This window comes from Dromaius novaehollandiae, chromosome 7 (assembly GCF_036370855.1).
Source record: "Dromaius novaehollandiae isolate bDroNov1 chromosome 7, bDroNov1.hap1, whole genome shotgun sequence".
NCBI classification, from domain to species: domain Eukaryota; kingdom Metazoa; phylum Chordata; class Aves; order Casuariiformes; family Dromaiidae; genus Dromaius; species Dromaius novaehollandiae.
In genome coordinates this window covers 27328644-27350451 of record NC_088104.1, presented here as the reverse complement: position 1 = coordinate 27350451, position 21808 = coordinate 27328644, and the positions used below count along the sequence as shown (strand labels likewise).

Here is a 21808-nt window from a genome sequence, read left to right as displayed (position 1 = left end):
CAACAACCAGGAAAGGTAAAAGGCAATTTTCCCCTCTCTTTCCATGCTCTTCTCACAGAATGTGAAGTATCCACATAGTGGGCTGTGATCAAATGAATATGGAGGCTATACTACCCATCACAGCGTACGTGAAAGGATGCTGTTCAGCTGATGTTTCTAGACCTTGAGCTATTCACATTCTGTCTTTGCTACAATATCAGAGCCAAATGCAGCCCCCTGAAAATGGGTGGCCAGAGCTGTGTGGCTGCCCTGCCACTGCGTTACATGATAGCAAGCACGCATGCAGCAAGCCTGTTGTTTTTTTCTCAGTAAATCTAAGCCAGAACATTGTTTCTTTTATAGATCAATATTTTCCTTTGGTGCAGTGAATAGAGCAGCGGGGAAGATGAAAAGAAAAACAATATCTCATGCAGAAATTGAAACTGGCCTAAGTTTTAAAAACAGTACTTTTATTACATAGTTTTACTGAGACCAGCAGAAGTTGCATGTTCGCAAAAACTCTTCTTGACTAGGTGCGAGACATTCCTTATATTGTCAAGCTTCATTGCAGGTCTCCGGAGCTGAAAAAGAAACATACCATCCTATACTTTGTGTGTTCACAGGGAGTGAAAAATCGTAAAATATCATCAATCATAAATAAAATCATAAATATTATATGAAGTGAAAAATATTGTGTGTGTTTGTGCCACATAGTAGTTAATATGAGAAATAAGACTACCACATAATTGAGCTGGATGTGTTCCCCTCCCCCCTCATTCAAACTGTAAAAGATAAACTCGAAATCAAAATTTCCCATAAAACAAAATCCTCCCAAGTTTGCTTCTGCTCCATTGAAATGATAAATATCTCAAAATGTCTCATCCTAATTTTGATTTCTGTTACATTAAAAGGAGAAAAGCCATGCCAAAACAGAAAATCGAAACACCCCATTCCAAAAATGCTGAAATGGAAAGTAAAGGCTTTATTGGAAAGCTCTGTTAAGTTCATTCAACTAAAAAAACCCCACCTCATCAGAATTCAAGTTTCTGTGAAACATTTTGCTTTCTATGAGTCATCAGTTTTGATGAAAATACTCCATTGAAAAATTCTTCAGTAGTTCTACACATGACATAATAATCCAAGTATCTAAGTAGCTTCAAATATTTGCTTCCTCTCAGTAAGGTCAGAAGCTCTATGTTATTTTTTTCTTCCTCTAAAGAGTAATTGCAGATTTTGCCACATTTACATTCCAAAATGATACTGGCCTAAAACCCAGCGTGTTGATGGCATCTATCCATGAAAGAAAATGAGTTAGTCTGATGAATTTTGAGTACGGAAGGCTAGAAACTGTCACTTTCCATGCAGCGACTGTAGCTTGTGGAATTTAGTGCATGTGCAGAGTTGTGGTTTTTTTTTTTTTGATGCATCCAAAATGGAAAAAGACACACAAAAGCAGATAAATTCTATGTTGTATAATATGAGCTAAGGCAGCCATTTCTACCACTAAATAGGCCTGCTCTGACCACCAGGCTGGACTAGGTGACCTACACAGCCCCTTTCAAGCTAAATTATTCTATGACTGTGGTGAAAAGAAGTTCAGGTTTCAAAGACTAAATGTATAAAAGTTGTAATATAAACGTACTCCTAAAAGTGAACAATTCCCATATGTAGTGTATGTAGATAAAAATAGTTGAGGATAAATATTTGAGAAGTCTGCAGTAACTAATGAATGGCTTTGTTGGTTGTGGCTAGCATAGCTCCAAATTCATGGTAATAAAACGTTAATATCACTCACAAACATCTTGTGCATTTGAACTCTTCCTCAACAAAGTTACGTTTCCTGTAAAAGTTTCCTCTGATTTCTTTTCTTTCTTTCTTTCTTTTTTTTTTTTTTTTTGACACTAGTCTGCCTTTTCAAAACACAACTGTATTCTGTTGCTAGGGTAAGAGACAAAGTGACAAATGTTTTGATATTGTATTAGGTGTTTATAGCATTACAGGAGCTCTGCTTTAAAACAAAAGATTGTCCACAGCTGTTTTACATGTGTGTCACGGGACAACCAACTGCACAGTCCCACACTGCGTGGGGTTTGTGTGGAGCAAGGTGGGGTGGAGGGGGATGAGGAGATTTACCTCATGACTCCACAACTTGTTTCAAAGATCAGAATTTACTACACAAGTTACAATGGTACAAAGCAACAATTCTTATTAACAGAACTTGGCTCAGCTAGAATACTTATTTTTCTAATTATACTAAAAGCTATGCTGACAGTAACTGCTTAGCAAACAGAAAGGCTAGCTAATTTACAGTAACCGTAACTACCTAAACGAATGAACTAGGCAAACAAAGCAGCAATTCTTATTAGGCCGATTCTAACTGATCTTGCCCACGCGTTGCCTCAGCGGCCAATGTGCACCTGATCCCAGGGCAGTGCCTGCGGGAGGGCATCCCCGTCCGGAGGGGATCCGCAGGTTGGCAGGCCCGCTGCCACCCGCCAAGAGCCCCAGGCGGCCGCTGGGGCCAACCTGTTCATACCCTTGGGGGCAGGCGGAGTGGCAGCGGCGAGGCCAGTCTGGGCTGCTGCAGGTTCAGCTCTCCTCCCTCGTTACAACGATCGCACCCACAGTGGTGGGGGGTGGCCGAACACCCCCATCGGCAGGCTCGCTGCCTTGAGCACTTTTCAGCACTGAAGAAAGGAGGTTGAGTAACTGCAGATGATTGCTTTACTCTTGGTGGGGGGGTCTTGAGGAGAGATCCCACAGCTGGGGTAAGGAGGAGTCCATTCCAGTCTGCAGTGGTTAGCACTGCCCCAGCAGTGAGAGCAGGTGTTATCTCTTAAGGTCCTGAGGAGGAGGAGATGGTCCAGACCACAGCAATCAACATTGCAGTGCCTCTGCGGTGAGAGGAGGCTTTTGGTTCTCAGTGTCCTGGTGGAGATGGCCCTTATCCCAGAGCCTTGACATCCTCCCCTTCGGAGCGTGAGGTACAGGAGTGCGGACCGCTTGGGGCTGGCACCAGGTGGGAGCGGGGAAATGTGTCAGCCATATTTTCAATGGACATTACAGAAACAATTAACACTCTCTGTATCAAAACTTCCATGAATCAGTTATAAAAGCATAAAGGGTTATTACACATGAACAGTTTTCTACTTCTTTCTTAACTGTTCATGCTTTTATACTGCTTCTGCATTTCATTCAGTAGGGTAGTTTATTTTGCTCTACTTATTTAAACTTTCAGATTTTCTTGGTTTGGCTGGATTTGAATTCATTACACAGTAACTAAGTGATTAAAAAAAAAAAAATCCACAAAACTATTGTACATGCCTGACAATTTCCAAAAGTTATCCAATTTTTTCTCTGTGTTTTAGGGATTATTTAGCTAATTAATTACTAGAAAATATAGCAGCCTACTGATCAGGTACAAATGTTAATTAACAAGTTGTTCAAGAAAAAGGCTTCTAAAAGAAGGAAATCTACCTTTGGGCCTATACCAAGTTTGTAGTGTCCTCCTTGAGTAGTTAGAAAAGATTTAGCATTTGAAATGTCATTTTAGTATTTTGAAGCTGATGTAATATTAAGATAAATGCACATATAGTTTTATTTCAAAATATAGAATGAAGTAGTCAGCTCTTTAAAAAGTCAGACTTTGTCTACAATTTCTGGTGGGAGCTACCTCAAATGCCACATGTTTTTCCCCAGTGTATTCGGGATAGCTCTGAAAATGGTATGCTACTTGTTGGCAAATGCTAAGCTACTAACAACAACCAATTTGTGTGAACTTGTGAAAATGTTTTACTTTTTTTTTTTTTTTTTTTTTTTACATGTCAGCATTAGATAACGGCAGTTCTTTAATTTCATAATTAATATTGCAAGATGTTAAATTAGTAAAGAGACTATCAGTATCAGATATTCATTTAATTTCTATTACAGTAGTTTCAGAGCTGGTCCAGAATATGAAGAATAGGATATCATGCTGGATAATTATAAAAATAGTGGCATTCATTAAAATCGTTGTACATGGGACCATTTTATGCCCATAAGAAAGAAACATACACTAATGGCTTTTCTTAGCGCTTACTTCATTATAAACTTTTTATCCTATAATATTAAATGGCTATTATAGAAGTAGCATTTATTTGTTAGATGTATGGATAATGTTTAACAACTGCTCCCTCAACCCATTTTCTGCCTTCTCATGCCAATGCTATTCAGAAATAAAATAAGATGAAATACCTGTTATTGCACTAAAAATGTCTGGAAAAAAATAGAAGTGTTTCATGATCATAGGAAATGACACCTCTCTATAACTACATGTTAACTTATGGACAGAGGCTGTCACTTAATTGCTTCTCTACTATATTAATTTTATTAGAGGCTGTCATTTAATATATTACGTGAGAGGTGGGATATTTTAGTGGCAAGTGTACGGATATTCAGAAAGATAAAAATGTTTTAGAGTGTCCCTTTATTTGTTCCATTAACTAGCTTCTCAGTATGATTCTCTGACGATTCAACAGTCCTTCATGAATGTGAAAGTGATGTAGTTGCTATGACCTGAACATGAAAAAACACTGAGTATCAAATTCAGTTTAGAGTCACAGCTATTACTGATGGAGTAAATTAAACTCTGGGTCTTCAGTAGCGGTGAGTCTGATGGGAGAGGGCTTTAGGACACCATCTTTCCCAGGATGCATGTAAATGTTTTGAATTTCCTCAGCAGAGACTTCCAACATGGTTCCTCTAAAACCCAGACATACTTTAAAGTATTCTTTGACAAAAACAGGAATAAAGATGCCTGATGAAGAGCAGCATAACTAGCATTTGTCTATTGCTTGGTGTTTTTATGGGCAGGTTGTAGTCACAGAAAGTGGATTTTGCATGTCCTTGAACCAACTTCAGTGAATTTTCAGCAAAACTTAAGTAAAATTCACAAACCTAAGAAAAGGAGGCAGACCCTCCAGGAAGAAAGGAGTCATATTACCTATTCTATGGAATCTTTTTCTATGGCACTTCCAGACCTCCATCAGTTCAAGCAACTGGCCTCTGCCTATCGTGCACAGCAGGGAGTTCACATGGAATGTGCTTATCTAGTGCACAGGCCATAGCAGGGTTTGTTTGACAGCCAGTACTCAAAGTTTCCTGGTTGGGGAAGTTATTACTGACAGGCGTCTTACAAAAGGAAGTAGGCAATCATACATAATTTATAAACATATTTACAACTCCTGGGAGCAGCACAGATTTGCCTTAAATGAAACAGATCACAAGCTGGTGAAATTTGTCAATGCATTAGACTGCTCTAGCCTTGTTGGAAGCCAGAGATTAGGCAGAAGAACTAAGGCAGAACTACAGATTTCCCTGCACCCTTAGAAACTGTTTGTAATGCTCTGGAGTGCAAACAGACAGTCAAATGCAGGGAGTTAGAGGGAGAAGAATGGATTTGTATATATTAGTAAACATTTGACCAAGTTCTACAAAATAAAAATACAAACTTTTTTCCAGCCTTAGATGTAGTAAGACCCCTGGAGCTACACTTGCAAACAGAGATTTTTTTCAACTTATTAATGACCAAATTCCAAACCAGAGATTTCTGTGAATGGTCACAATAGTTATGATGGGAAGTTTAAAAAAAAAAAAAATTAATCACGTATAGTCATCAGTTCAGTTAGCTCACGTGAACAATGTTGAATTGAAAGTAGTTAGGAACGTAGCACACCATAATGATTGATTAGTTTGAGAGATTCACTAACTGTCCTCCTGAGAAATGGGCATTTGTTAGAATGGGAGACTAGATTAAGTAATAGAAGGCTTGATTTAACTAGAGATGGCTACAGTTACAATACAGTAACAGTAAATTTAGCATTAGGGATGATTATTACTGGTACAGTAAATAAAGTTCTTGCAACATATGGTTTTGTATAAAAGGGTGATTCTTGCACAGTATCATGAGTTTCAAAGAGTTTATGAATAATTGTGATACAGCTTATCTTAAAATTGTTGCCATCTATCTCATTGTCAAATATCTCACAGCTCCTCTGCCTACTATATTTTTAAAAAATGATTCTTTGGGAGTAAGGAGAAGTGTTAGATTTCAGCTTAACACGATACAATGGGATCTTGGTGATCTATATTAACAGGAAAAAAAAAGCTTCAAAGACAATCATCAGTATATTTTCATGAACAGCAGTATGAAACGAATTGTTAAGTAATCATTTTGGCCCAATTTTGTAGTGAGACAATTGGAGATGAAGCTCTTGCATCTTGCACCAAGCATAAGCTAGGGGATAAAGTGAACATGTATTCATTGTGCACAGAGAAGTGTCTGTGAAAACTGTTTTCTGTGTGCCCATGGCAAGGTTTTCCTGTACTCTGAGTAGCTTCAGAATATTTGACTATGGAGCAAGTTTGACTTGACTTGTCAGGCTTGATTAACCTCTTTCACAACAGGTAAAAGGTATGTTTGGGTTTTGTCTTCTCTTACTGCTACTTAAACTGGCTTGAGGATTTTAAAGTCCATAAATCCAGTGCCTTTCCTATTGAAGATTACACTGAAATGAAATATTGTGAAGATTAGATATACATACCTCACTACAACTTTTTGCAACTCTATGTAAGATTTACCAAGATATAGAATTGCAAATAACTTATGTCTTCCTATTCTCCTTGCACTAGAACATCTCCTTTTCTCCCTAAAGCCACTGTTAGTCACATAACCTTTTATGTATAATGTTGTTGAACTACGATAATTCTGTGGCAGAAAGGATATGCAAATCTCTCATCAAGTTTGATAGCAACTTTGTAGCCTGTAGGCTACCTAAAAATAAGAGGTAAACTGTGTTATAATATAAAATAATTTTAATTTAGTAATAAAAAAATCACATGGTCTTTCATATGCCCTTTCACATTCTTTAGAAACTTTAGGGGTAAGAATCTGTGATGAAGTACAGCACACAGCGAAGAAGGAAGAAGTATGAGAAGCCTTAAGCCAAATTTGGGTTATCCCAACCCTGGGCTGGCATGTCTGTTGAATTGGCCTTGAACAAAATGTGGAGGAGAAATAGACAATAAATGGCCATTTCAGTGATAATTATCCCTGAGGCTGAGTAGTCTGTAGTCCGCAGTGCTTTATGTTTCTGTCTTCACTTGCCAGTAGGCAAATGACTGCTTCAGAAGACAGTCTCACGGTCTCCCACTTCACTGGAGCCATCCTTTCCAGGTTGGAAATGAGCTGAGGGCTTTCAGGGACTATAGATCTCTCTGGGCCTCTTGAAGTGGCTAGAAAGTGGGGAGGTGAGACTCTCACTCATGGTGTCCATTGTTAAAAACATGAGTTGGGTTTATCCCTTGCCCAATGAGCATCTGTAACTGCCCAGAGAAGCAGGTATCCTTGCCAGCTTCCAGTCCCTCCAGCACATTTGAGAACAATTCAGATGATGAACATTTTAATGCTGCATAAAAGTGAGTAGAAACTTAGAAACTGGACTTCAACATTAACTTGCACTTCCAACTAAAAGATAGTATAAGTGAAGACTCAAACTGCCACATTGAGCTAATCTATTTTAGTACATAGCCTTCCTAAATTTTAGGACTATTATAGAACAAATTTTAGGACATAGTAGTTACTTCCTAGTGTTAAGTTTGAGATACGACGGCAGGAATGGGGAACAATCAAATCTGCACATGAAATCTTTTCCCATTATTTTTTCCCTTTTGTGGCCTCTTTGTACTCTTTCATTTATCAGTAATCGAGCCCATTGAAAGAATGAGTGAAATCTATAAATGTTATTTATGTCCCAGTTTTTATAGCTTTTTTTTAGCATTTCATTTCTTGACTTACGATTTCTATAGAATCTTTTTCTAGGAGTGAAATAGTATGAGCGTAGAAATGTGCACCCAAAGTGTTATTTATTGCTTTGAGTAGGTTGAGCTGTCAGAAAAGGGAGTCAAGCATTTTTCTGTGCCCTGTAGACACAAAAGGCCCTAGGCATTTCATGTTATGCTATCATGTGTAGTTAGAAAATGTTCATTATTTTGATGAAATTGAACACTGTACAGAGCAGTGTAACATGAAAAATTACTAATAACTTCTTTTTTTATTTGTCTGAAAAGCTAGTCAATTTATCCTTGACACTGTCTTCATGGTAACAAAAACATAGCTTTATGTTACGCTTTTATTGGGGTAGCCTTTAAAACCATCTTGTGAACATTCCGGCTCTGTTTTCAAAATAGATTTTGAGAACCAGTATCTAGGTCTGTTCTGAAGGAACATAAATGCTGTATCCCGCCGTTACGCTGTCTGTGAGATGTAATAAATGGTAACAGGACCAGCTGGCATTAGAAATAAATTGGAAGACTAAAATATATTTATTGAATGTGTAGACTACACATCCAAGAGAGAAGCACATTATAGTTATGTGTGCCTACTTACCTATTGGCAAATAGCTTCAATTAAAGAAACTGTTCATTAGCATTCCTTGTGCAAAAGATTAGAAACAAATTTAGTAGCATAATTAGTAACATTAGAAAGAAACAGTGTACAATGAGTTTAACCACCAATTTTACCAGCATTGTACAACATGCTAGAAATGTGACTGCATTATTAACGGGTCTGAAATTAACCTACCAGGGACACAGTGGGAAATAGAGGAGGGGGCCTGATGAGATGGGCACAGGGGCCTTGTAGCCGTCATCATGCCTGCAGTTTATTTCTGAAGAAAAAAACAAACCTTCAATATTTTCTGTAAACTGTAGTCTGTTTTTGAAGAGAGTTAGAAGTTCTATCTACTACCCTTTTGCTAACTTCCCAGTTCCCAGACAAATATCAGGAAAATAATCCCTACCCATTTGTCAATTTTAACTGATAACAAAGACTGCTGGCATATCTACAAATTTGTTTTCTAGACTTCACCTAGCCTTAAAGTGATCATTTTTATTTTTCAGCAGAAAGATTTTGAGTAAATACTAAGAATTCTGATATGACCATATTGCTGTAGTCATGCTGCTCATGGAATATCTAGTTTGGTGTCTTAACTTCATTCTCCACTAAAAGAAATGTCATGGCGAGGAAGCCCTACAAAAAGAGGAAAGTGGGCATAATCAATAGAGTCATGACAATAAAATTTTCCATGTTTTTATTTTTTTTGGCTTATGGCATTCACTTTTTCAACTAAAGTCAAACTTTCCTGTCAAGAGCAAAATGCTTTTAATGAAAAAGTTTGAAAATCATTTCTCCACCAAAAAGATGGAAAAGATGTTCCACTGATAGACCGTTTTCAGCTATATCTAGTAAGCCCACTGAAGTATTATGTCTATGTTAACCTCATATTTTGTATCACAGAGTGATGATGAACTCACGTTCTCTGTATTTCATTCATTCATATTCTATCATGATACTACTTTTATCGTGCAACACAAGCTGTCTTAGCAATGCGGATAGGACTACAGTAGGACAGGGATGTAGAAATCCACCTTCTTATTTGCTCTATGACCTTCTCTGCTTTCATTCCCACACTGGCCTGAAAGCTTCCATAAAACTGACACAGAACAGATGTTGTTCTTCTAAGTGCTAGGAAGTAAAATAAACTTCGTTTAGATCTATTGGCCTGTATTCATCCAATGTAGGTAGCATTTTGGGGTTAACACTTGCAGTTTAGCCTATTTTTAAGGTTGAATAAAGCACCAAGGCTCTGTTGAGTCTGAAGAGGTTGCGCATGCATTTAGGAAAATCCAATTTTGCATGGGCAACATGATTTTTATAGCTTTGGTAATACAAAATATATTTGAGAAATGATGAGACAAGCCAATAAAAGGAACTGTGTCAAAGATTGCAGTGAAAGATGGATGTTCTTTTAAAATTTGCATGAGCTTGGTTCATTAACTCTGGCAATTATCATTAGTTTGATGAAGCTGATTTTTAAATTTTATTTAATTGTGCAACCAAATAATCTCTGCGATATAAGAATTATGAGTCTGTACACTTTAAGGGTTCTGACTGCTGCATATAACAGTTGTCAAACACTTGCAACAACCTTTAGTTACCTTATCAGATAGATGAGCATTACTGAATAAAAGAAGATTGAAGTACTATGGCTTAGGTTAAGGCCAACTGTTTTTCCTGATCTGATTCTTATCTCACTCTGGTGTAATGGAGGTATAACGCAGTTGCTATCAATAGTTATATCAGAGTGATGGTATCTACTTCATGGAACTGACCTGATTTCAAATTAAAGTACCATTTTAAATAGATGCTAATTGTATTTGTACTTACAGAACAGGTAGGATTTGGGGGATTTGGTCTTTTATTCTCATATTATCAGGATAGGGATTGGCTCAACAGAACAAAAAGTTGATTTCACAGAAGGATTAGAAAGCAGCAGTTTCCATCAGCAGTGTCACTTTTCAGAAAGTAAAAGCAAACTTGTGTGTTGTTCTCTGAAACACTGGGTTTTCATTGGGTGTGCTTTGCGACAGGTTTGTCACCACATGGTGAGTGTAGATTAATGCTACAGGTAATAATGAAACTTTTCTACATACCGCAAAAAGGATTGCGGTGGTGGATGTGCTCTTATGCCCATTCATTTTACTGCTGTGCTATGTCGAAATGTATTTTCTTCTTATATTGGATTTTGGTAGAACAATTCCCTATTTTTTCTTAGTTGGCTCTGTAAAAAGATAAGTTAAAATAATTTCATTGTACTTTTTATAAAAGAATAAAAGCTTCATTGTTTATTATACCATTCTCACAGTACTGCTTTTAGAGAGAAGTGATCAACCCTTTTAGTTCAAATTATCATTTTTCTGTGGTATCCAAGGTCTGGAGAAGACTGGAGGATGTGGTTCTGTGCTTCGAACAATTAAGAATTAGTTTACTGCAATCTTCTCTTTTCAGTTTGATATGTCAGGAGAATTTCAAGTTTTCCTATTTTTTAGTCTTATTAGAGGCTCTGTCATGAAAATGAGCTATCATAGATTTTAATTTGCCTAATATAAATTTCTTTTCCCATTACACATTCATGTGATAGCACCTGTAATAACAGCAGAAATTGGCACCTTATTAACTCATGCTCATGATAAACACCCCAAGCGAAAAAAATTTAGAGCAAATGCTACTCAAATCTTTTGACACGCTAAAGATTTTAATGTAAGTTGGAAATAGCCCAGCAGTTACCTTTATCATGATAAAGTTAGTAAAAGGAATGAAATACAGTGGAATGATTCTCTTGACAATATGAATATTTGTGTGAATATGAATATTATGAATATGTGGCCAAGTTGAGTGATGCAGCAAGCAGAACAGGAAACATTGCACATACTTGGTGTTTTTCTAGAGAATACTTGCATATGTTCAAATTACTCTTGTCTGGACTGTACTGGAATTATCAAAGACTTGCAGGTAAGTTGCCTGACAAACCTGTAGAGCTTTTAGGGGGGAATAAACTCATTATATCATGGCATATGAAAAGCAGATCTCAAATATTTTCATCACTAAGACTTGCAGGAAGATTTATATTCAAGTAGATTTAAAAATACTTGAATCTGAATTTTAGACATAGAATGATAGTTTTCCTTAGCTTTTGTTTTTAAATGAAATTGCATAAAAATGTTGTGTCTAAGTGTGGAAGAAATTCAGAAGCTTGCTGTGAAACATACAGGAACAGCAACATTCCTGTCATTAGGATTTGATTTATCAGTTCCACCAAAAAGATATCCTGAGGAGGCCAATATCAGCATGGTGTTTTGAGTTCTGCTTACAAATTTCTTTGTTCATTTTTTCCTCTTGTCAGACTTTGGAAGACCAAGTGTGGGACCTGCTGCGGGAAGCAGACAAGGCTGCAGAGGAGAACAAAGAACAGAGCCAGGTGTATGATGCTATGGCAGAGACCCTTGGGGATGCATGGGATGCCCTCATCGTTATGTTAGAGAAGCGAAGGGCACTTCTGGAACTTACGGCAGTGTTCTTCGAAAATGCTCTGGAGGTTTGTATTTAAAATCAAATAACTCTCATTTTGAAACCTCCCACATCTTTCAGGAATTCTTTCCTTTGTATTTCTTTTGTTTTATATATCCATTGCATTCTTAAAGGTTCCGTTGATTAAGAAAATAATAATCCCTAGATGCATTCCATCCTTCTTTTTCCTTTTTCTGGGTAATTGAAGATGAAATTGATCCAAAAACATAAAGACTTTCAGAAATATCTTAGTCACAACATATCCAAAATTTGTATTTGACAGAAAAATGACACTGAAAAATGGAACTAGACCAAAAAGTAAAGTATATAATTCAGTGGCTCTGGACGTTCTCCAGAACATTTCATTCCTTATGATTTAAATTATTTGACACTGAAAGAGCTAAGTTTTTGGATGCCTTCACTAATGCTCACTAAAGACTGACCACTGAAGGTTTTACACTGAAATATGTACAGCTGTTACAGTTATGCTTACAAACTAATGTTTAGTCTAACTTGTTAGTCCTTTACTCAAGATCTCCATATGCAGCCATGCACAAGGGACAATTGCGTGAGCCCAGTGACAGATTTCAGAGTGTCGTTGTTAGCCCTATTTATCCATTTCTCTGTATCTCTTACCTTAACTCACAGCTTCACAGGGAGCAAAAGCAGAGAGGGTTTCCACACTCTGCAGGTGTGTGCTTACTCTGTGTAGCCCCTTGCCTTCTCTTCTCCCCACATTCCTGGAGATACGAAGGAGATATTTGCGTTACAAAAGTAGGCCAAATTTGCTCCAGAAGTTCAACATTCAATAATGTGAAGTTTTCAGATCTTTATTTCAAAATATCTATGATCCACCAAAGAGCAGGACTTCAGACACCAACAATTTTTTAAAAAAATGATTTAATAATTCTCCCTCATAGATCTGTTTCTGCAATGGTCTAGTGTCACATATAAATTACAGAAGCAACCATTCTAGTGCAAACTGTCCTAAGAGCTTCAAGGGGAGATCTTCCCAGATCAACAACCTACTACAGTGTCCTGGCTATTTGTGTTATAATGTGTTGTGTTAAGAGATTACTACAGATTTAGCATAGGTATCACTATGATAAATTATATACAACCAAAGTTTGACCCAATGCAGAGTAAATCTTTAAGGGACTACTTGAACTGGCCCTATAACAAACTTACATCACTAAAGCAATGTGCCACAGCTGGAGCAGGGCACAGATCAAACCCATTAGATGTAGATGCAGAGAAGAAATGCAATATTGGTTTAAATAGGAATTGTTGAAATTTCTTTTGGAAAGCCTTTTCTTTAAAAGACAGCCTGTGATTATGTTAATCTTTTTTTTATTGTGATAAAGAGCAAACTTAATCTCGAGAATATTCTTTATTGAAAATCAGAACTCAAATCCCAAATGTTGACACATAATGGATTTGTTTTCTAGCATACGGATCAAGAGGGAGAAAAATAAGGAACAATAGACAGAAAAAGCAAAGAACTTACTTTTCATCTTTCTTAATTTCACTGTAGGTTTCAACATCTTTGATTACACTGAAATACAAGTGTGAACGATCCTGATTTCTTCATGCTTGCAATGAAGCAATAGAATTGATAAAGATTAGGCTAAGATGCAGAATTTGGGTCTAGATTTTTAATACCTTTTAATACTTGGTTTAGGGCAATCATACTTGGAAATGCCCCTTTAAAGATGGAAGCCAAATAAAGAATTCCAATCTTAGTCAGGGTTTCATCAAAGTTTTTGGCAGCCAGGGTCTGGTTTGCTAATTATTACATGATGAAATTATTCAGAAGGAATGGGAAATAGATGATGATAAAAACAAATAAAAAACAGATTTAACAAAAGGAAGAACGTGTTGCTAGCTGAAATTATCTCCTGATTTAAATCTTTTTAAATGCATGAATAATACTGACTAGCAGTGCTTTGTATGTTATAAGAATATTTGACAGTAGCACCTAAAAGTCTGTGGAGTATCAATTTGTTCTAAATCACCTTGCCATTCTGATTTGTACTCCAAATAATTTTTCAGTACATCTTTCCATGGGTGATATCTATTCTAAGGGGTGATATCAATTTGAAATCATACTCTGCAATCCTACTGTAAATCAGAAGATTTCAAGACATTTTAATTACTGTATAGTCTGTAATGGGACTGTCTTGGCAATCTTTTTCTCATGCAGCCTCAGAACTGTATTACCAAATCTGTTCCAGATAACCCTGAAACACAGCATTTTCAATATTTAAAATATGAAACATCTGGAAAATGAGCTGTAAAAAAGTAAGCTAACTTCAGTCTTCATGCAGATATAGTGCTGTCCCACTATAATCAGTGAATGTGTTTACCATAATATTAGCTTAACTTTGCTACCCATTGCTACCATCAGAAGATTGCTTTGAAGAGTGTATCTCTGTCTGATGTTTCCCTCAAATGTTTGGAACTTAATATTTTAACATGAAAGAACTTCTGGGAAGGAGACCGAAGTTAACAGTTTCATTCGTTTAAAATGGGTCTTTACAAAAGGCTTTAAAATTCATAGATTCTTCCATAAGAATTTTCAGTGGATTTGAAGACTGTGTAGGAAAGATGATTCATAAAGTGACAAACTGTCATTACCAAGTATGGCAATTGAATATCAGGTTCCATCAGTCAAATGAAAACTTCAGAAAAACTGAAGAAGCAGAGGTGAGGCCACAAAGCGTCTGTAGCTAGCAGTCACTAGAAATGCTTATCTTTTTCCGAGAATTTAAAATTCTCATCTATTTGCCCTAAAATAGGATTATAATGGATTTCTATAAATGATTATAGATTATAATGGAATTCTATAAAAGAGAATTATACTGTGCTTCCTTCCACCCTTTATTTTCCTAATGCAGTTTGCTGTTAAGATTGACCAAGTTGAAGATTTCCTGAGAAATGCCCAAGAGTTTGAAAATATTGACTCTTTGAGAGAACTCCTTCTGCAACAAGAGCATCATACAAAAGGTACAGACAGTATTCCATTCTTGGTAGTGTGCATTGACATTTGTTTTTACAACGTCTTAGAACAAATATGAAAATATTCTAATTGAGAAAATATAATGGTGAAATAATTGAACTCTGCAGCAGGCCTCCTGAAAGCTATGAAATTCCTGGCTTTTGAGCTCTTTCTCTCATGGTTCCATGTTTGTTGCTGCAGAGTGTGTAGTGCTAGGCTTATGTTCTGAGTTCAAGGCAGTCGAGGTTCAGTGAGCTGCTAAGAAACTAAGACGACTTTCAGTGCTGATTGGCAAGCAAGTTCTAAAACCGTCTGTATGTTCTGCTGGAAAATTCATCAACGTCAACATATAGCTAAATAACTAGCATTTTCCCATGGAAAACATTCCATGCAAAAGCTTCCAATCAGCTCTAGTACCAATCTCCTTTAGAGTCCCACAGCCTCTTGAGAGTAGCCAGTGGAGAAGTTTTACCTTTGCTCTCCTGTATTCAGGGGTAAAGTTTGAGGCAAAAGTGGTGAAGGGGATGATGGTGATGGAGGCCATGAGCTATAGCTGGCAGCTGGACAGCTTTGGAATCTAGTTCCCTGCATTCTGCCTCTGACTTTGAGGAGTTGGGCTGTGTTTTGCTTCCTTGTCAAGTTGTCATGTCTGTTCTAAGAGGTTCTGCAGCCACAACCCTACCACTCTGGTAACAAGGTGCCCTCTCCCCTTCCACCACAAGTTTCCTGCATATGTGTTTACCTAGACAAATTCTTCCCTGTTACTTCCCTTTGCTCATTCATGAGAAGCATCTTCTACCATGTTTTATTGTATTAAAACATAGCTACCTTGAATGCCAGGTATTCCTCCGAAGAGGCTGCATAAAGAATTGAATACAGATAACTGTAATATGGGTTTTGGAAGTTCCAGTTCAGTCTTCATGGGGGAAAAGCACTCATCATGTAGCAATTTTAACTTATAATATCTGGCAATGGTTTATTGTGACTGCTGAAAAGGGGTCTGTAACTGTAAGAAACAGATGAAGTGGTTTGCCAGAGGAAAAATGGCTTTGAGAGGGATACACCTTTCCTCAGATAGAGGGACATGGTTGTAATTGATTTCTCTTCTTCATCTTTCTTAACCACATCAGATCTGGAAAACTGGTAATGAACTATTTGATAAGAATAGTATTTGTTTTCTGTGAGAAAGACATAATCTGATTACTTCAGAGTACAGTTGCTCTCTGAAGTAAGGTTGCTGAAAATATGACCTTTACAAAACATTAGCTCTACCAGTATGTAGATGAATAGTTTATCACAAGTATTTTTCACACACACACACACACAAAAATCAGGTTTTGAAACAACTACATTTCAAATGAGAATAAAAAGGTCCAGATATGTAAATGTCACATATTTATACATTTTTAGAAGCATACTGTTTTGGATGGACTGAAATTGAATATTTCAGATTATCTGTTACCCTCCTGGAAGGCAAGAGGTAAAATTGTCAGGCCATCACAGTGAGCTCCCAGATGCTGAATGCTCTCGTTAGCACTTGGCTGCTGGAGAGATGGGGGCATCCCACCTGTGCATTTGCCCTAACCACTCCACGTGAAAGGGGGAGAGCTAGGGTGCTTTGCCCCGAGCCATCAGCACGTGTGCTTAGCTGGGAAGGTGAATGTTCCAGCTGTTTGCTACCTGTCATATGGCTGCTTCACTAGTAGCTCTTCCCAAACATTCCTTTCTTACATTTTTCTCCATGATTTTCCTGCTTCTTATTCTGGCTTTGAGGATTCTCTTTCTTCCTGAGTCCTTCCCTAGAACACTTTTATTTCAAAGATGTATGAATGCTGATATTAGTCTTTGTCTGCTAAACAGATTTTGCACTAGGTGTAAAAATGCTAAAAAACCCTAAATCCTAATAAACTCCCCTGAATTTGACTTGTACAAAGGAAAAAATACAGAGGCTACTGACGCACACAGAAAGCAGGGCGGAAAATTCCACTTCAGCTTTGCTGAAACCAGAAAAAAGGAATTTGGCTTGGAGAAAACAATATCATTTCTGGGTTTTGTCTCAACCACTGCATGGTTGTCTGTACACTGTTATACTATTTTATATTTATATATATGTTATTTTTATATACTATTTTATATATATATTTTACATACTATTATTTATATTTTATATACACATGTGTGTGTATATATATATATATAAAAAGTGTACACACCCACACATACATATGTACCCCTTTATACTTTCATATGTTTATACAACAGCTGTCCACACTGAAATGTCTTAGGATATAAACTTTCCAGAAGTCAGTATTTATAATGTATTGAGGCAATGCATGAACATATACTACCCTTGTGTATGTTAATAGGTATATAGTTTTAAACATACTTGAGCAATATTTAAAATATGCCACGACATTTAAAATCACATTTTTTTTTCTATGAAATTCTATTCTTACAGAGCTCTTGGAAAAGTCACTGGCCCTCTTAAACAAAAGTCAAGAGCTAACAGAATTCATAGAAGGGTTCAAATCTGAGGGGCCAAATGCAAATCCTGAACTGATTCAGGGAGCCCACAGCAGCTGCTTGAAAATTGACAATCTCCTTGAAGTATTGCAAGACAGGAGACGGCAACTGGACAGATTTCTTAAACATCAGCGCCAAGGACTGGAGCAAGTTCTGCACATTTGTTTGTGGCACCAACAAGAGAAGCAGGTAAGACACATGGCATTTAGGCAAGCCACAGTAAAAAAAACCAAGAAACTGTTCCACAGTAGAGATGGTTACAAGAAAAGGGGCTGAAATATATTTATTAGGTCAATCTCCTTGAGCATCTTGCATTCCTAATTCTGAGTATTTGACTTTGTAACTGTAACATCCTTATAATTTATTTTAATATAATTTTAATGTTTTCAAAAGCACTATTTCTATCACGTGGGATCCCTCCTTTAAGTTATTAAGTTTGGTACTTCAAACAAAATTTGATTCCCTTCAAATCAGATTCCCAGCACAAACCTCTGGCTACATGAGTTAACACAGTAACTGATAATAGCGGGTATATTTGCAGCAGGCTGTTCCTGGAGTAGTCAGCTGAAGAGAAGATATAGCATAGTGAGCTGGCTGGTGTGACTGAGAGCAGAGGAGTACTGTGTTCTTGGAGTCAAATCAAAATTCTTTAGGGTACTGTGGCGATTGCCGGTTTTCCACACCCATGACCTGTTTCTCTTCCTTCTTTTTTCTCCCGGCTTAGCTCCTCTCTCTTACTGAATTGCCCAAATATATCCTGTTTTTTTGTCTTCCCTTCAGAGCCTAGGTATATTCTAGCCTCACTTATTTTTCTCTTCCTCTTCCTGGCCCTACTGCACCTTTTCCTTTGCACCCATCTCCCAGCATTCAAATCAGATAGCTTTTCTCTTTGTCCTCCATGTTATCAGAGGAATTTCTGCAACATCAGACTCTCTCCTCTTATTTTCCATGAGAGGCACCGCAAAAGCTTCACCGACTTGTCAGTGCAAATACAGAGAGTCTTGCTCAGCCTCTGAGTTGCTGGATATTAAGTATGCTCAGAGAAGGAGGAACCTGTGCAAATTTAACTGCTTGTACAGACCACAGCAGTGCGTTCCCAATTGTGACATCCCTGTAACTCTCATTCCTCGCCTCCAAAACGAAGCTTCCTGTTGTGTCAGAGGAAAACGTTAAAGACCCTTAGCTCTAGCCTATTCTGTAGGCACTGGCTTTGCCTGTGAGGTTAGTTAAACTGTGAAGCACCTTATTCAGCAAGAATGACTGTTTGTAGTTTTGGATAGAAGCAATATAATTGGTGAGGTACGCCAGCAAGCTGACAGCCTTATTCTGGAGCACTCAGCATGAGTAATTGCCAGAATCGGGGCAAGGATTGCTTATTTAATGATTAGACAGAACAGATAAAAGTAGTATGGTCTTACGCAAGCGTCCTAATCTCAGCATCTAGTTATAGAATAATAGCTGACAAGAACTCTACATCTTAAATGAAAATAATGAAAACAAGAACTGTAAGACAAGAGGCTTTAGCCATTTCCATGCAAATCATTAAATACCATCTAGTGCTTGCTTGGAGAGACATGTTTCTGCTGTTGTTATTGTTTTTGGTGTTTTTTTTCATTATCACCCTATAACTATCCCAAAGAAGACAGACCGTCAAAAGGAAATTTTGTTTTAATTCACTGGGTGCTGCAATAACCTTACAACAGCTGCAGCTCCAGTTTCAATGTCAGGCTAACTCAGTAAATTGGAAATAAATTCTATTACACCTAAAAAAGATCATTTTTCCATATCCTTTCTCTTAAGTTAAAAAGCATTAGATATTACTGTAATTACCTGATCATCCCAATGTTAGCCAGTAGTATACAAAAAGGGAAAAGCATTCAAAACAGAAACATTCCTGAAATAGCTTGCTGCTTAAGAGTAAATAAGAGATAACTATGATTTTTTTGGAGCCACTCTTTTTTTTTTTGAAAATGCCACAATGCCTGAGGTACTAAATACTACAGGATTTGGTAAATTTTACCAAAGATGTCTGCTTGGCCTCATCATGTAAGAGACAAATATTTTGGGAGTAACCAGATGGAAATCATCCTAATTTAGGCACAGTGGAAAACACTCACTGTGTAGTGAGTTTTATGTACGTATGCTTCCATCTCAGGGAGATGTTCACATCACAACGTGTCGGCATAGAAACTCGTATCTACTGACAGCTTTCCTGATAATCTGGGGAGAGGGGCCAGTATTTAACTTAAGGTTAGACCATACCTGCCTGTAGTTTGAGGCTGGTGAACACCATGAGGGATGATTTAAACAGCTCATCATGCTTAGCAGAATAGACTGTCTTGCATCTGTATAAGAACCAAATCTGGTGTCGTGTATGGTTATTACATTTCTGTACATCACATGCAAATAATATATTCACATGTAAATACATACATGGAAAATTAACTTTATATAAAATGTCTCTCTAGCCCTTAAGATACTTTTAAGTAATGACAGAAATTCTATTTGCAAAGCTTCTCAGCAGATCCAGTCTCCGTATGTGCACTGAACCCCCATTAATGTCAAACGGAGTGCTACCCATATACAGAGAGCAGCACATTGAACTCCCATTGACATTAATGGAACTTCAGGGGATACAGATAAAGCAGAATACTGGAGATGAGCTGTGCTATTCAGATCTGCGAGTAGATTTTGGTCTTTATACTGCTTCTGTTTTTCTAGGTTTAAATATGAAGCACAGAAGTCTGTATAATCTGTTTTTTAAAAGAGAAGTCAAGCAGCTATAAAGATCACAATATATGTCCTGGTTCTGAAGAACTAAAAATGCAGCACCAGCCTTTGACCTTTAATTGGAAAGTGATGGTCTGATAAGCATGATTTGCTTTATCAGTATTTTCAAAATGTGAAAGTGTACTTATTTTACATTTAAAGAAGGGCAGCTAACCTTCCTTTTTGGAAGTGTCAACATCTTATTTTCTGATAATCTCTTTCATTAATGGAAATAGAGGCAGATTGGGCTATTTTGTGCATAATTAATTATCTTTGGAAGAAGATTTATGAATTTTTCTTGATCCAATTGAAATATGAGACAAACAGATAATTAAATTTGAAGTATTCATGCTCAAATGTCCTTTCCATAAAAAATACTTTATTATTGCTTTTCTATATAAGGTTGTGCTTGATCATAGAAAATTCACTAAAGCCTAGATTTTAAAATGAAGTGCTGTATTTTTCTTTAAAAACGTGTTTGGCCTCATTCTGCTCTGACTAGTTATTTATGAAATTAGGATGCTTCATTAGCAATATTGTGAAGATAAATACATTGAGGATTAGGGAAGTGTTTAGGTAGTGTGGTTATGAAAAGAGGGACTTAAAAATCTCCCCCAAAAGAACAAAGATAGATCTGTATTATTATGACAGTTTGTGCACATACTGATGATAAAAATATTGTTTGTGACTTAAGGTAGGAACTAGAGCATCAGCCACTCAAATACAGTGGTGATAGAAGCAATATGAAAAAATAGATTGTTGGTTAGGGAAAATCACATGTTGCTGGAGAAACCTACACGGTAGAAATATCATCTACTTTCCCAGCCTAGAATGGACCGCATAACAATAGACTGTATTTCAAGCTGCCTTGAGTTCAGTAGTTTGATTGATTATTATTTTTTTTTTTTTTAATGTGAAGGACATGCTAAACTCCTTTTGTATTTGTGTGCTTGTTTCTTCAGTAAATGTATGATATTTGGAAAAATTAGTTCCTGTGTGTGTGAATAAAAACAGAAAGAATAAACTGGAGATATTTACAAAGCAGTTTTGAGACTTTGACATAAAATTAAAATTTAATTAACTACTTAATCTCTTTACATTCCTAGCTCTGTTGAAGTTTTTAGCTAATTTGCCCAAATTTTTAGTTTGGACATAGTGGAAACATTTTCAGTTACAAGGGTTCTTTCATTTTTGTAATCATTTAAATATAGTAGAAATAGCTGCTGCATTAGCAGATCTAATAAAATCCAGAGTGTGCTTTTCAAATCTGTAGTACCTGTGGTACAGAGTAATTCTCAATATGCTGTACTTGATTAAAATATGGCAGTGATTTTCAAGACTTGAAAAGATTTGAGAAAGTGTCTTTGATACTATTAACTCATTCTGAGTACTGTTTTAAAATGCAAAGCTTCACTCAGGTATTTTTGCCATGTGTTGTTTACAAAGAAAGTGTGGGTTATCTACTGTGAATCAAGTGGAAATAAATGCAAGTCATTCTGTGCAATTCACAAGATATATTAACTACTGCATATGTTTGCTGCATATACTCGCTGAAGTAAATCTACTAAGACGTAACTCTTTTTTTAAGCTACCAA

At 36.8% G+C, this 21808-nt stretch overlaps 1 protein-coding gene across 1 annotated transcript in view; it reads left to right on the top strand.

Moving 5' to 3' along the window:
* Window positions 1-21808, top strand: part of CCDC141 (coiled-coil domain containing 141) — a 104306-nt gene that overhangs the window by 10941 nt on the left and 71557 nt on the right. Inside the window, exons 4-6 of the mRNA XM_026111216.2 lie at window positions 11760-11951; window positions 14821-14929; window positions 17380-17633. Coding sequence (XP_025967001.2) covers window positions 11760-11951; window positions 14821-14929; window positions 17380-17633 — 555 coding nt within the window. The remainder of the gene's footprint in view (window positions 1-11759; window positions 11952-14820; window positions 14930-17379; window positions 17634-21808) is intronic.